Source organism: Berghia stephanieae, chromosome 2, assembly GCF_034508935.2.
Source record: "Berghia stephanieae isolate SIO BIC M18660-M18661 chromosome 2, UCSD_Bste_1.3, whole genome shotgun sequence".
NCBI classification, from domain to species: domain Eukaryota; kingdom Metazoa; phylum Mollusca; class Gastropoda; order Nudibranchia; family Aeolidiidae; genus Berghia; species Berghia stephanieae.
This window is the reverse complement of record NC_088361.1, coordinates 105,729,355-105,744,354: the sequence shown is the minus strand read 5'-3', so window position 1 is coordinate 105,744,354 and position 15,000 is coordinate 105,729,355. Positions and strand designations below refer to the sequence as shown.

Sequence of the window (15,000 nt, the reverse complement as noted above, 5' to 3'; positions counted from 1 at the left end):
ATATATGATGTGCCACCATCAGTTCACCTAATTTTCCCAGCTTGTCGGCCAGATTATTTACTCCATTTTTTTAATTTTGAAAGAAGACGTTTATTTTTCTAAAGAGAAATTCATTCAAAATTGAAGACATATCTTTTGGTTTGTCCTTTAACTAGGCTAAAGTCAATACGTGCATAAAATCAGGATTGAATCTGCCTCGAGGAAAGAAATCTCTTTGCTTTATCTCCTCTAAAGCGAGGTTAAATTCTCTTCAAACAAACATTAATTGCTCTCATAGATAGAGCTCATGTAACCATCAGAACAACGAATGTCATAGCTTTATTTAACTCACTCAATCCTAGTTATTTGCTACTTTTCAACATTGGAAAAATGTATTTAAAATGTGCATGTGCACAGATAGTTTTATTCAACTACCATTAACATGTAAGAACTAAAAACATTAGCTTTGATACTACGCCTATAATTTGTCTCATAAAAATGTAATAAATGGACATGGGGTAAAAGTAACCCGTGAACTACGGATATAGTCGGTATTAGGGTTGAGTGAGTTAAACTTCCATTGTTGCCACCTTAACCAATTAACTGCCGTACTCTGGAAAGACGCGTTTTTCTCAATTTGGCCAGAAAATTCGAACTTCAAATATCGATTGAGTTAAATGACGCGGCAAAAACTTTCAAACCTGGGACCCCGCGAAGGTAATATTATTATCAAACGGGTTCTCCTTCTTATTTTCCGATCCACATCCTCCTCCTCCTCCTCCTCCTCCTCCGTCTTCTTCTTCTTCTTCTTCTTCTTCTTCTTCTTCTTCTTCTTCTTCTTCTTCTTCTTCTTCTTCTTCTGCTTCATCATCATCATCATCATCATCATCATCATCATCATCATCATCATCATCATCATCATCTTCTTCTTCTTCTCCTTCTTCTTCTTCTTCTTCTTCTTCTTCTTTCTTGCTTAAGCCATGTTCGATTTGAGGATGGTATAATTTCTTATAGTGCAATGACCAAGATGCTAGTGCGGATTTCATAATAATACTTTGTTACATCCAAAAAGGATTCTTTTTTACAGACGTGTTATAATTTACATAGTAATATAAATAGAACACTGAAATATGCCATATCACACACACCCACACACACACACACACGCACACACACACACACACACACACACATATATATATATATATATATATATATATTATATATATTCAGGCCTAATTGGCCATCGTCAGGACTGAGTTGGTTTGTTGACTGTTGTTGTTTGTTGAAGTGGTTCGGTTTGTAGTTGATTAACAAGAACTTCCGGCGATGTGGACACGTACCGTACATCTCATTTTTCGTGTTGAGTGTGGCTCATATATATATATCGCGTCTTTCTAATCCGGAACTCCACAATCTGGATGTCTCCAATATCCGGACAGGTTGTCTGGGGAGGGATGCTTTTCTATATTTGTACACATTCATGACTGATTCCACTGTCCAGCAGGTGTGTCTCTGTAATCCAGACAAAATGCTGTCAACGGAGGTGTTCGGATTGGAGAAATGAGTATAGTATATTATGTGACGATTCGGGCCGCTCCCGGAAAGTCGGTAGAGCAAGATAGCCCGGAATGTCAACATAAAGAAAAGACTAAAGGAAGATAGACAGAGGGAACTCGTTGATAAGTTACCTCGGAGTGGAAGATCAGGCCATGCACTGTGCCTAGCCTGATCAAAAAAAAAAAAAATAAGAAAATAAATAAATAAAACTTGAGCTTTTATATAGCGCAATATCCACTAAACGTGCTCAAAGTGCTTTACAAGGGGTCCCTGGTCAACAGCAACATTTAACATGTAGGACGAGACATGACGCCTGTTAGGCGATATTACAATCTTTCGGACAAAGACAACGCTGTTAACGGCCAGGTACTCATTTTACACCTGAGTACGGTGAGAGAATGTGAGTAAAGAGCCTTCTCCAAGGACTCAACTATGCGCCGAGCGAGGCTCGAACCCAGGACCTTCCGATCCGAAAGCGAGTGTCATACCACTAGACCACATAGCCGCACTGGGATCAGAGGGAAGACAAAGAAAGAGAAAGTCCGCGTTTCACGACTAAACATACAGGAAATCCAGATTAACAATCACGACACATTTATTACGGAAACGGAAAGTTACATTTACAACACAAATAGGAACGTCACAACTCTACTTATCCTTCTTGTCTCTCTCCTGACATCCACGAATGAGAATCACCACAATAATAACATAATATAAAACACGCCCGCTGGAATGGCGGCATTGTGTTCAGCTCAACTAACTTCCAAGAACTCCCTTTGATTTCCCGCGGCTCGTTTATATAGCGCTGGTTCGAACCCCCCTGATGGGATTGTGAGGCGTTCAGATGCCTAGCAACCCGAGGAAGGTCAACTCCGGGCTCGTTCGGGTTATGTCCTAGCAACCAGTGCCAGTGCATAACAAATGTTTGTTAGTAAAAGCTGCTGTGAGATATGAATCATAGAAAAACAAGTGTTAAACGCATTCTCTTCATTGCTAGATACCAGCACACCAATAATATTAATTCTATTTCAATCTCTAAACATTAGGCACAACAAGAGCTGGAGTACGATCAGATATGCCATTTTGTAGAGAACCACCCCTACTTCAAACACATGTCCCCCAAATTCAAACGACTTCTACATCTCAGTCTGAGGAAGGAGATCTATCCATACGACTCAACAATCTTCAAACAAGGCGAACCTGTTACGGCTCTCTACTTCATTGTCCTGTAAGTATGGCTATAATACATTTCATTATACATATGATATATGCTGATGATAAGCTGTGTTAAAATATCATATTTTTCGTCAGATACTTCTGCTTGCCATGAAAACATTTCCATCTTGGATTTTGACTGCAATTTTTAAAATCAATAAAGTTCCACAGTTTTCAATGTATTGGTTAGTAACTTTGCATACACATTTTCAATACAACAGTACCTAAATTTGTTAGAGGGTATCTATTTTTCTGATTTATTTTGAAAATGCTTGTTTGGGAATTCTGTCAAATTATCATAAAAGTTCAAAATTTGCGGAATATGAAAAAAAATTACTTTTGAAAACAAAATTGTTTCTAATCAATAAGATTCGCTATCTTTGATATCTCACCATTATCAAGAGAAATGTATCGCAATTTTCAAAAACATTAAAACCCAAATAGTAGACTAACAAGATATTATTTTCTCGCCACGACGTAAACGTAATGTGCACGTACCCTTAAGAGTTGACTTTGTTAAAGAAAACAAAAAACAATAATTGATTATTACAAGGTGCAGTCCCATGATAAGTGTTAAGTGTTGCTATTGGCTTGGGACCCTTTCTAAAGCCTCGGGAGTCTAAGTGGTGAATGATACGCTATGCTATGCGCTATTTTTAAATGTTTTTTCTTCAATATTTACTATTATTGTAATTGATATACTGTTCTTATCCCTTAAACATAACTTTTTTTCAAATCTTTCCACAGGGGCCAGGCGAACATGAACTTAGAGCCTCATATGTACCAGAAACAATATCCAAAAATGTGGCCCTTTGAGGCAGGCGTTGATCTCTACTCACAGGAATTCGAGTGGTTGAGGTAAAAATAACAAGTAGCAATAGTTATGAGGCCTTTAGAGCCGGATATTCCCGGTTGATGTATCGTTAGATTAACAGCAGCAATTTCTTGCCATGTTTGAGTCTGACCCTAGTTCATCGCAAAGTCTTTTCCAGCATATCTAATCAACTTATTAGCTCCTAAGTCACTTAAGGGTGGACATTTCAATCAGCAACAATCAGGAATTTATCCGGAATCAAAACCGATGCCTTTGTTGCTACAAATGTCGGGCTGTTTTGTTTAACAATTCGCGACAAGAGAGAGAGAGAGAGAGAGAGAGAGAGAGAGAGAGAGAGAAGGGAGAGAGAGAGAGAGAGGGGGAGAGAGAGAGAGAGAGAGAGAAGGGAGAGAGAGAGAGAGAGAGAAGAAGGGAGAGAGAGAGAGAGAGAGAGAGAGAGAGAGAGAGAGAGAGAGAGAGGGGGTGTGTGAGAATTTTTCCCTTTGACTTACAATACCAATAGTGCCTGAACTTGTTAACGGATAACAAGAGATGGTTTGACGTAGTTAAGAGGTGATATATGTAACACACTTGTCAAGTGTGAGTTACTCCCCCCCCCCCTCCCCCTTTTTTTACAGCCTATGACAGTGCCGTTAATTAATGCCACTATGAAATGAATTTAAAAAGAGGAAGATTATTCAATCTCTGTACAAAAAAGCAATTGTAAAATCAAATGCATTTTGTGAAAGACCAAATACTTCCCTTCCAACTGCGTTTAAGGTTTACTAAATGTATTAAGGGAATTTGACTAACGCGAAAGAGTGTTTGTGGAGAACCAAACATTTTGATTTGTGGCAATAGAAAACCGGGAAAAGTTTATCGCTATCTTCATATTTTTACTGGATTTATTTTATTATGACCGTGTTCTATTGATTTCGTCTTTTGTAAAGGGGAGGGGGACGGGTTCTGGAATAATGTTTTTCCTAATACTAATAAAAGTTAAGCTTCTATAGTTATAATATACTTGTCGGGCATGGGTTGATGAAGACGTATTTAGTCATAGCCATACGGCCCACGGTGCCGGAGATGTCATGAGTAATTTTCGGGAGTTTACCCCCAGTTATTCTCAACGCCTTCATCCCATGAAGTTCGCCTTTGAGATAAGGATAGAAGACATCAATACAAGACAAATAACGATACATAACACGATACGATTCTATTTATTGTATTGAAGCTCTATTCATACGATTTTTGACAGTCATTACTACTTCTGCTATTATTTTGGGCATGTTGATGCATTGCACCCTAAAATGAAATTTTTTAAAAAATTCCATGAGCACCAATCCCCTTAGATGATTCAAGAGAAATTGTTGCTTTTTTCAAAGACATTAAAACCCCAAAATCGATATTTGATCATAAATATAGCACCCTGTCCCTTAAAATTTTTTTGATCATATTTTGATTATTAGGTTCCGGACCACGTAAGGAATAATAATGTGGTGCCACAGTCCCTGCTCTAATTTCCCTCTCGTCAAGACTATGGAATCGTACCATATTTAAAGTGGAAAAGGGGAGGAGGAGGAGGAGGGGGAGGAGTCATTTTCTCCATCTTTCTAGAGTCGGCCGTTCCCATAAGTCCAATGGTGTCTAACTCATTAATATTCAGGTGCATCTCTATGTCTTTAATCTCGAAAGATTTCCCCTCAAGGCACAATAGAATATTCTCGTCATCATCCTTAGGGATAATCATTTCAAAAACACAAGAAATACATTTAACTGTAACATTAATTTATCAAACTCCTAAAAATTGAGAGAGAAACAAGTATCGCATTTGTCTTAAGGTAGATATCGTTAAATATATGACACCAAGTCTAAAATCCCTCCACTGGCTGTCAGTAAAGTTTCGAATTGATTTTAAGATTCTTTGTTATGCATATAAATCCATGAACTTACATCCAAGACCTAATTTCTCCCTATAAACCAGTGCGAGCTTTGAGATCTGCTGACTCTTTTATTGATTAAAGTAAAAAAATATAACAATTTAACAGTAAAGCTTTCTGTATCAGTGCCCCTCGGTTATGGAATAGCATAAGTCGTTTTAAAACTATGGATCCAGTATTTTCTCTATCGACATACTTTTCCTCAATGTTTTCACTTACAATCTTAAGAATTGGACTTTTATAGTTCGTCATTAAAACTGGTCCTAACCTCTATAGATAGTTCGAAGATGACGTCACTCGGGTCTTTGTTATTGTTTTTTGCCATCCGCGTTTATGAGTAATGCTCACTGAACTGTATTAACCTGACTATGAACGTTCATGGATACGCACAGTTTTGTCTGTTGGTCCGTTATACTTCCGGATGGCAATGTTATGAGCTTCTTAGCCAAGGGCATACTATCTATAGATTAAAATGAGAGCGATTTTATGCTGCCAAATGGTATTTGTTGTCAACTGCTTCTCATTAGCCAGAGGCGATCATGGATTGTCATGAAACCGGCTTCAAATGGAATAATATCTAAGTCACGCGTCCGTTTTTTCCAGTATGATATCCCAGGCTACGTGATGTGAGTTGCCTTGACCAGACATATTAAGTCACGAGGCGTGATGGAATATATAATATACTAAACACCTGAATTAATCAAAGGCAGACTATTTAGGTATTATAAATAGACAATGGTCGACACGTTCGTGTGATAATGAGTTGGAGTTTTACTCATTTGTATTCATTATACAGATCAATTATATTCATCTTCTTCTTTAGTCGCACATGTTATCTACATCATAGACTTTCCAATCCCCACTTTTACACTGAGAATGATACAATGGGAGCGATTTATATTCATGTTTTCGTCCAACCAGGTGATCAATCACATGATTTGTTGCTGTCCAACGATTGGATATTTTTTAACAAATGTAAACACGCTGCTTTGTTTACAAAAGATATAAACATACCCATGTGTCAAGCTGAATCAAATCGTGATGTTGGATATTTAAAATGATGTGAACACGTTTTACTAAGTGGGTCACTTTGAGCAATACTCTTCAACAGTCGTAACGTCACTTCCTTCCTAATGACGCATGGTAACTTAGTAACACTGGCTCTAAACTATCGGAACAATGGCGGACGCCCGTATGAAATATTTCTCCGGCGAGCGTAAAAGCGTATCCAGAGGGGAAAAAAAGCATAAATTTGATCATGTTTTGACTTTTACACATTCTGATCACAAGGCATATGAAAAGTTCTAACCAGCATGAAGAATAAAAAGGAATGATTTTGTTTGTTTAGAACCAAGATGGTCGCCGTTGCCGGGCGGCGTGACATCAGACTACTGAATCCTATTTGCAATGTGAACAATGACCTCGAGCACATGGAAGGTTAATATAGATCATGCCCATTGGAAATAATCTAAGTCAATCTAACATGTTCGGCTATGCTGTCTTGTGGTATGACCCTCATCTTCGGATAGGAAGGTCCTGAGTTCGAGTCCCGCTCTGAACGGCGCATAGATGGGAGTCGATTAATGACATTATTATTATCACAACCTTTGAATAAGCTATTGCAATAATGCAGGCGGCTAAAAATCATAGAGACAGCAAGACGTTTAGTAGTATCAATATCAAGAAGCCTTCTAATATCATCAATAGATCTAAGATAATGATTGCAGGATCTCTAGTTACATTAGTGAAATGATTGCAGGATTTAGTTACATTAGTGACATGGGCAGACATGTTTAATTTAATTTGGTATCAAATAAAACCTCACCAATAGATAGTATGCGCTTGGCTAAGAAGCTCATAACATTGCCATCCGGAAGTATAATGGACCAACACATAAAACTGTGTGTATCCATGAACGTTTATAGTTGGGTTAATACAGTTCAGTGAGCATTACTCATAAACGTGGATGGCAAAAAACAATAACAAAGACCTGAGTGACGTCATCTTCGAACTATCTATACACTTAACCCGAGGGTCATGATTTTGGCCACAAACATAATTTTCAGCACGGGGATCCTTCCTACCTAATACTGTTTTGAGGCGATGGGTCACATCAAACCATCAAACAAGTCACAATGCCTTCATTTCTGTATTCTGTTAATTGTAATGAATTGCTTGAACCCGCCATGTTGAATTGTGTTCCTTTGAGATGTACCTGCCAATATATGTTCTTGAAAAATAAGGTTTTAGAAAAGGAGGACTGTACTATGATACTCCCTTAGCACGACAAGGATATCCCTATTCAAAAATAGAGCATTTCTACAGCGCTATATCCACTAAACGTGCTCACAGCGCTTTACAAACTGTCCCTAGCCAACAGTAACACTTAGCATGCAGGACGAGACATGACGCCTGTTGGGCGATATTACATGTTTTCCGACAGAGACAACGCTGTTAACGGCCACGTACTCATTTTACACTTCCCGAATGCGGTGAGAACATGTGAAGAAAGTCTTTTTCCAAGGAATCCCACTTGTTTACACTTCCGGGTGGCAATGTTGTGAGATTCTTAGCCAAGCGCATACTATCTACATTATGTTAATTTTTTCTTTGTCCAGAGAGTCCAGGCGCAATGCCATACTCCGGAAGTACGAAGACCCAGCAGTGTGGCCCACCAAGTCTGATCATTTGATTACCAAAAGGACAGAAGGATACGCTGCAGCTGAGAAGATGGTTCAGGTACGTCTTTGCTGGCTTCTCTTAAATTCGAAATAAATCTCTTTACTCTCAATAATATTATTATTATATAGATAGTATGCAGATGACGTCACTCAGGCCTTTGTTATTGTTTTTGCCATCCGCGTTTGTGAGTTGTTCTCACTGAACTGTATTAACCAGACTATAAAAGTTCATGGTTACACAGAGTTTGTGTGTTGGTCCGTTATACTTCCGGATGGCAATGTTGTGAACTCCTTGGCTAAGCGCATTCTATCTATAGCGCCTGGAACCGTAGCCATCGTTAAGTTATAGCCTGACACTGAAACCCAAAAAGACTGGCATTTTGACGTTATATTTTGGTTTTTGCACCGCTTAGTGAGTTGTCGTTAGTAGTGCTCATGGAAACAAGTGGTCCCATTGGTTGAACTATTGAATACAACTCACGATTTGTTTTCTTTTGTGGCCAAAGACTGGCATTTTGACGTCATTTTTTTTTGGTCAGTGTCAGGCTATAGATAGTTCGAAGATGACGTCACAATGGTCATTGTTAGTGGTTTTTGCCATCCGCGTTTATGAGTAATGCTTACTGAACTGTATTAACCCGACTATAAACGTTCATGGATACACACAGTTTTGTGTGTTGGTCCGTTATACTTCCGGATGGCAATGTTATGAGCTTCGTAGCCAAGCGCATACTATCTATAGCGCCTGGAACCGTAGCCATCGTTAAGTTATAGATAGTTCGAAGATGACGTCACTCAGGCCTTTGTTATTGTTTTTGCCATCCGCGTTTGTGAGTTGTTCTCACTAAACTGTATTAACCAGACTATAAAAGTTCATGGTTACACAGAGTTTGTGTGTTGGTCCGTTGTACTTCCGGATGGCAATGTTGTGAACTCCTGAGCCAAGCGCATTCTATCCATAGCCTGACACTGAAACCCAAAAAGACTGGCATTTTGACGTCATATTTTGGTTTTTGCACCGCCTAGTGAGTTGTCGTTAGTAGAGCTCATGGAAACAAGTGGTCCCATTGGTTGAACTATTGAATACAACTCACGATTTGTTTTCTTTTGTGGCCAAAGACGTGCATTTTGACGTCATTTTTTGGTCAGTGTCAGGCTATAGATAGTTCGAAGATGACGTCACTCAGGTCTTTGTTATTGTTTTTTGCCATCCGCGTTTATGAGTAATGCTCACTGAACTCTTTTAACCCGACTATAAACGTTCATGGATACACACAGTTTTGTGTGTTGGTCCGTTATACTTCCGGATGGCAATGTTATGAGCTTCTTAGCCAAGCGCATACTATCTATAAGTTAACGATGGCTACGCTGGAACTCACATTGCACCGGCCTAGCACTGATATTTGCATCCAGGTTTATTATTGTTATTATAAGTATAAGGCTAGCACTATTCAGTATCTGATACTGAATAGTGGTTTTGCACTATTCAGTATCTGATACTGAATAGTGCTTTTGTACTATTCAGTATCTGACACTGAATAGTGGTTTTTGTACGGTGTTTTTTTTTCCGAAACCTGACAAAGTTATGGGAAGAGGACAGATGTGGGAGTGAATCTGGGACTCAGAAAAGTGTACACCAGTGGGGAGTGAACCTGGGACTGGGTTTCGGCGGGTTTCGTAATAAAAAGCAATTACTTTTTACGAAACGCGACGACACCCGGCAATATCCGACAAAGTTATGGGAGGTAGGCAGCAGCGTGTGTGTGTGTGTGTGTGTGTAGGGGGGGGGGAGGGGATGAACCTGAGATTCAGGGAAGTGTACACCAGTGGGGAGTGAACCTGGGACTCTGGGTTTTGTAAAAAAGCAATAAAAAGTGTGTGTGGGGGGGGGGGGGGGGATTACTTTTTTACGATACCCGGCAATATGCGGCAAAGCGTGGGGAGTGAACCTGAGACTCAGTGAAGTATACACCAGTGGGGAGTGAACCTGAGACTATGGTTTTCGGCGGGCTTCAGCTAGTTTCATATAAAAGCAATTACTTTTTTACGAAACCCGATTAATCCTGGCAATATCTGAGAAAGTTATGGGTAGTAGGCAACAGTGGGGAGTGAACCTGAGATTCGTGGAAGTAAACACCAGTGAGGAGTGAACCTGGGACTGGGTTTCGGCGGGTTTTGTAAAAAAAAAAAAGCAATTACTTTTTGTTTACAAAATGCGCCAAATCCCAACAAAATGGGGCAAAATTATGGAAAGTAGGCAAATAATGGGGAGTGAACCTGAGACTAAGGGAAGTGTACACCAGTGGGGAGTGAACCTGAGACTCTGGTTTTCAGCGGGTTTCAGCGAGTTTCATATAAAAGCAATTACTTTTTTACGAAACCCGACAAAATATGGCAATATCCGACAAACTTATTGAAGCAGGCAACAGTGGGGGGTGATCCTGAGATTCAGGGAAGTGTACACTTGTGGGGAGTGAACCTGGGACTCTGGATTTTGTAAAAAAGCAATACCAAGGGGGAGGGGGAATTACTTATTTACGAAACCCCGCCAAAACCCGACAAAGTTATGGGAAGCAGGCAGCAGTGGGGAGTGAATCTGGGATTTGGACACTGATGAGGATTGAACCTGGGACTGCCAGAGGCTGATTCTAGTGGACAGTGAGCTCAGAATGTACTTTTATTTCGAAACCTACCGAAATTTTCAAAAGTTATGGGAGGTGGGCACCATTGGGCAATGAACCGGGACTCAGGGAAGTGCACACCGGTTGGGAGTGAACCTGGGACTGTGAGAAGAGGATATCAGTGGAAATGAACCTGGGACTAGGGGAGATGGATACCAGTGGGAAATGAAGCCGGACTATGGGAGATGGGTACCAGACGAGAATGAAGCAATTACTTTTTTACGAAATCCGCCAAAACCCGCCAAAAAACCATAGACTTAGGTTTACTCCCCAATAGTGTACACTTCCCTGAATCTCCTGTCCACTCCCCCACTGTTGCCTACTTTCTTTCCATAACTTTGTCGGATATTGTCGGGTTTCGTAAAAAAGTAATTGCTTTTTTTTTTACGAAACCCAGCCCCAGGTTCACTCCCCAACGGTGTACACTTCCCTGAGTCCCAGGTTCACTCCCCACTGCTGCCTACTTCCCATAACTTTGTCGGGTATCGGCGTGTTTTGGCAGGTTTCGTAAAAAAAGAAACACCCCTAACAATACCACGTGTATTCAGTAAATAGATGTCAATTGTAGTCTAATATTCAGTATCTATTTAAATTATTATTATTATTATTATTATTATTATTATTATTATTATTATTATTATTATTATTATTATTATTATTATTATTATTATTATTATTATTATTATTATCACGTAAATTTTAATATAGTACGGCAATTAATTCACGGAAGTACATCGCTCAATTAAAAAATGCAGAAAGTCTGCCCACATATTTATAATGAATCGGGTTTGCCTTAGATGACAAAACAAACAAACAAACAAACAAACAACAACAAGAACAACAACAACAAATGAGACAAACAGAAAAAAAGCAAGATTTTTAAAAATAATGAACAATAGAAGAGCACAATAATGAAAAACAACAACGAGATGATAACACATAAAAGATATTCGTAATAAATCGATAACTGATTAAATCACTCCAACTACTTGATTAAAAAAAAATAATCATCATAATCATAATAGTGATGATGACGATTACAACAACAATAATAATAATAGTAAGTAAGTAGAAATAATAATAATAATAATAATAATAATAATAATAATAATAATAATAATAATAATAATAATAATAATAATAATAATAATAATAATAATAATAATAATAATAATAATAAAAGTACAATAGTATAATATCAACATTAAAGTATATTACAAGCAAATAAAATTATAAAAACAAAAGTTAAAAAAATATCAATAGACAGAAGGAATTAAAAAAAAATAATGGGGAAAAAAAACAAGTTACCCCTACCGGGATTTGAACTCTTGAACCTTAAACTCAGAGTCAAACAGCTTATATCCACCAAGCCATGGTGTCACTGAACTCTAAGTGACATTTGATCATGTCTATTTAGACATTTAAAAATGGATTTGAATGCCACTCTTATTTGATATTTTGAACAATGTTAATTGCATAAAAGCAGAAATTAAAAAAAAATAACGATCAAAATATTTTTACAGCTTTGATTCGGGCTGTCAGTTAGTGCATGTGTTCAATCTGGAAGTAGGTCAACAGTTTATTTCCATTCAACCGAGATTGTCGCACTTTTCACTCTCTCTATGAAAAAGAGTTCCTTATGGATACTGAATAGTGGCAAAGCACTATTCAGTATCTGATACTGAATAACCACTTCCTAAGCATAATTAATATATCATAGTATATTATCCCGCATTATCCACTGAATACGTGCTCCAAGCGCACAACACGGGGTTCATAGCTAACACTAACTATTAACGTGTAGGACGAGGCATGACGACTGTTAGGCATTACAACAATTTTTCCGACGGAAACAACACTGTTAACGGCTAGGTACTCATTTTACACCCGAGTTTGATGAGAAAATGAGGGAAAGAGCCTTTTATTCAAATATTCACCGCTCATAGCGGGACTCGAACCCAGGCCCTTCCGATCTGAAGACGAATGTCAAACTATTAGACCACATAGCAGCACGTATTTATTTAAGTATAGATAGAATGACGTTGCCATCCACGTTTATGAGTAATACTCACTAAACGGTGTTATCCAGACTATAAAAGTTCATGGTTACACATAGTTTTGTGTGTTGGTCCGTTATACTTCCGGATGGCAATGTTATGAGCTTCTTGGCCAAGCGCATACTATCTATAACGCATTTGTTGTGTGTTTCAGGAGAAAACCACGTGTCTGTGTAGTGTGTACAGTGGTGAAGTTTTTGGCGACACGGAGCTGGTGATGAAATTAGACACAATGATGTCCACGGTGAGATGTACAGCTCTGACCACTGTCTTCATCTTGGATTTCAAGAATTTGGAGCGGCTTGTTGGGAGAAGGAACCCACTCACCATGGAGATTATCAAGGATAAAGCCCTGGTAACCTTTTCCCTATCTCCCTGTGTGCACGTGTTTGTATTTGTTTGTGTTTGTGTGTGTATGTATGTGTGTGTACGTATGTGTGTGTGTCTTTATGATTTCATGTCTGCATGGGGTATCAGAAATTGATTTTAAAGATTGAAACGCTTTAAGAATGTTTTAAAGTTTTGATTCCCATAACCCTGCTAAAAAGTAAAACACCCCCCCCCCCCAAAAAAAAAAAAAACAACAAAAAAACAAAAAACAAAACAAAACAAAAAAAACCCAAAAAACAAACCAAAAAAATACAAAAAAAAAACAAAACCCAAACAAACAAACAAACAAACAAACAAAGAACAAAACAATAACAAAGAAAAATATAAATGAATTAAATAAAACAACAAACCAACGGATGCACTTATATAAGTCATATTACAAGCCTACTAATAACTAATAACAATTACATGATCTATATATATAGATAGTTCGAAGATGACGTCACTCAGGGCTTTGTTATTGTTTTCTGCCATCCGCGTTTATGAGTAATGCTCACTGAACTGTATTAACCTGACTATAAACGTTCATGGATACACACAGTTTTGTGTGTTGGTCCGTTATACTTCCGGATGGCAATGTTATGAGCTTCTTAGCCAAGCGCATACTATCTATAAGAATAAGAACCACAAGCTGATCACTGTACTCCTCACTGGCACAAACACACACACACACACACACACACACACACACACGCACACATAATCTTTTGTTGACTAACAGTTTAACCGGTTGAATAGCTCGTCTTACTGACTGACACAAGATCACATAGTCGCACAAATTACACGTAATCAAGCCTGATTTGAATTCAGAGTACATTTCATATTTTAAATCAGGCTCATCTGGGATTAGATCACTGGGAAAAGTCAGATATTGCGGGAAGTAATTTGTAATGGGCATGATCTATATTAACTTTCCATGTGCTCGAGGCATTGTCTACTGATAGTAAGAAGTCACTGGCTCGAGGTCATTGATCACATTGCAAAATGTACTTTAAAGTGACCCACTTAGTGAAAAGTGTTCACAGCTGTTTAAATATCTATCATCACGATTGGTCATTTGATTCAGCTTGACACATGGGTATTTTTATAACATTTGTAAACAAAGCAGCGTGTTTATATTTGTTCAGAAATATCCAACCATCGGACAGCAACAATTCATGTGAATGATGTGTTGGTTGGACGAAAACATGAATATAGATCGTTCCCATTGACCAGCATTCTTACATAAAGAGGTAGACTTCTGTGATTGATTATTTCACGCGAGAAAAATAAGAATAAAGCCATGCTTTATGGCCCTTGTCGCTTCCTAAAGGACTTTTGTTTTTATAAAAAGGGAAACTTTAAAACGTTGCCATCTCCAAGTGAGCCTATGTATGTGATATCGTTTGGTGATCTAGATAAACCATGCCCCGAGTCAAGGTGACATACGATGCATGTCACACGAAAACAATTGCAACACCCACCCACCCACCGACACACACACATACACATACACACACACACACACACACACACACATCAAGCACAGGCAATTGATTAATTATCTAATCATTGTTTATGGCCAATGCAAAGGATAGAATGACTCGGATACCACAAATCTATCTATTTGTTGTTAGTTGTTTTATTTTTATTTTTATAGGTACCTTTTTTGTCGGTGTGTGATCTATGTTTGTTTTTATATTC

At 38.3% G+C, this 15,000-nt stretch overlaps 1 protein-coding gene across 5 annotated transcripts in view; it reads left to right on the top strand.

The window, feature by feature from the left end:
• LOC144966151 (uncharacterized) overlaps window positions 1-15,000 on the top strand; it is a 73,368-nt gene that overhangs the window by 46,242 nt on the left and 12,126 nt on the right. For all 5 annotated transcript variants that reach the window (XM_078902273.1, XM_078902276.1, XM_078902274.1 and 2 more), the window contains 4 exons: window positions 2,586-2,767; window positions 3,502-3,612; window positions 8,127-8,247; window positions 13,082-13,282. In XM_078902273.1, the coding sequence (XP_078758399.1) occupies window positions 2,586-2,767; window positions 3,502-3,612; window positions 8,127-8,247; window positions 13,082-13,282 (615 nt within the window). The remainder of the gene's footprint in view (window positions 1-2,585; window positions 2,768-3,501; window positions 3,613-8,126; window positions 8,248-13,081; window positions 13,283-15,000) is intronic.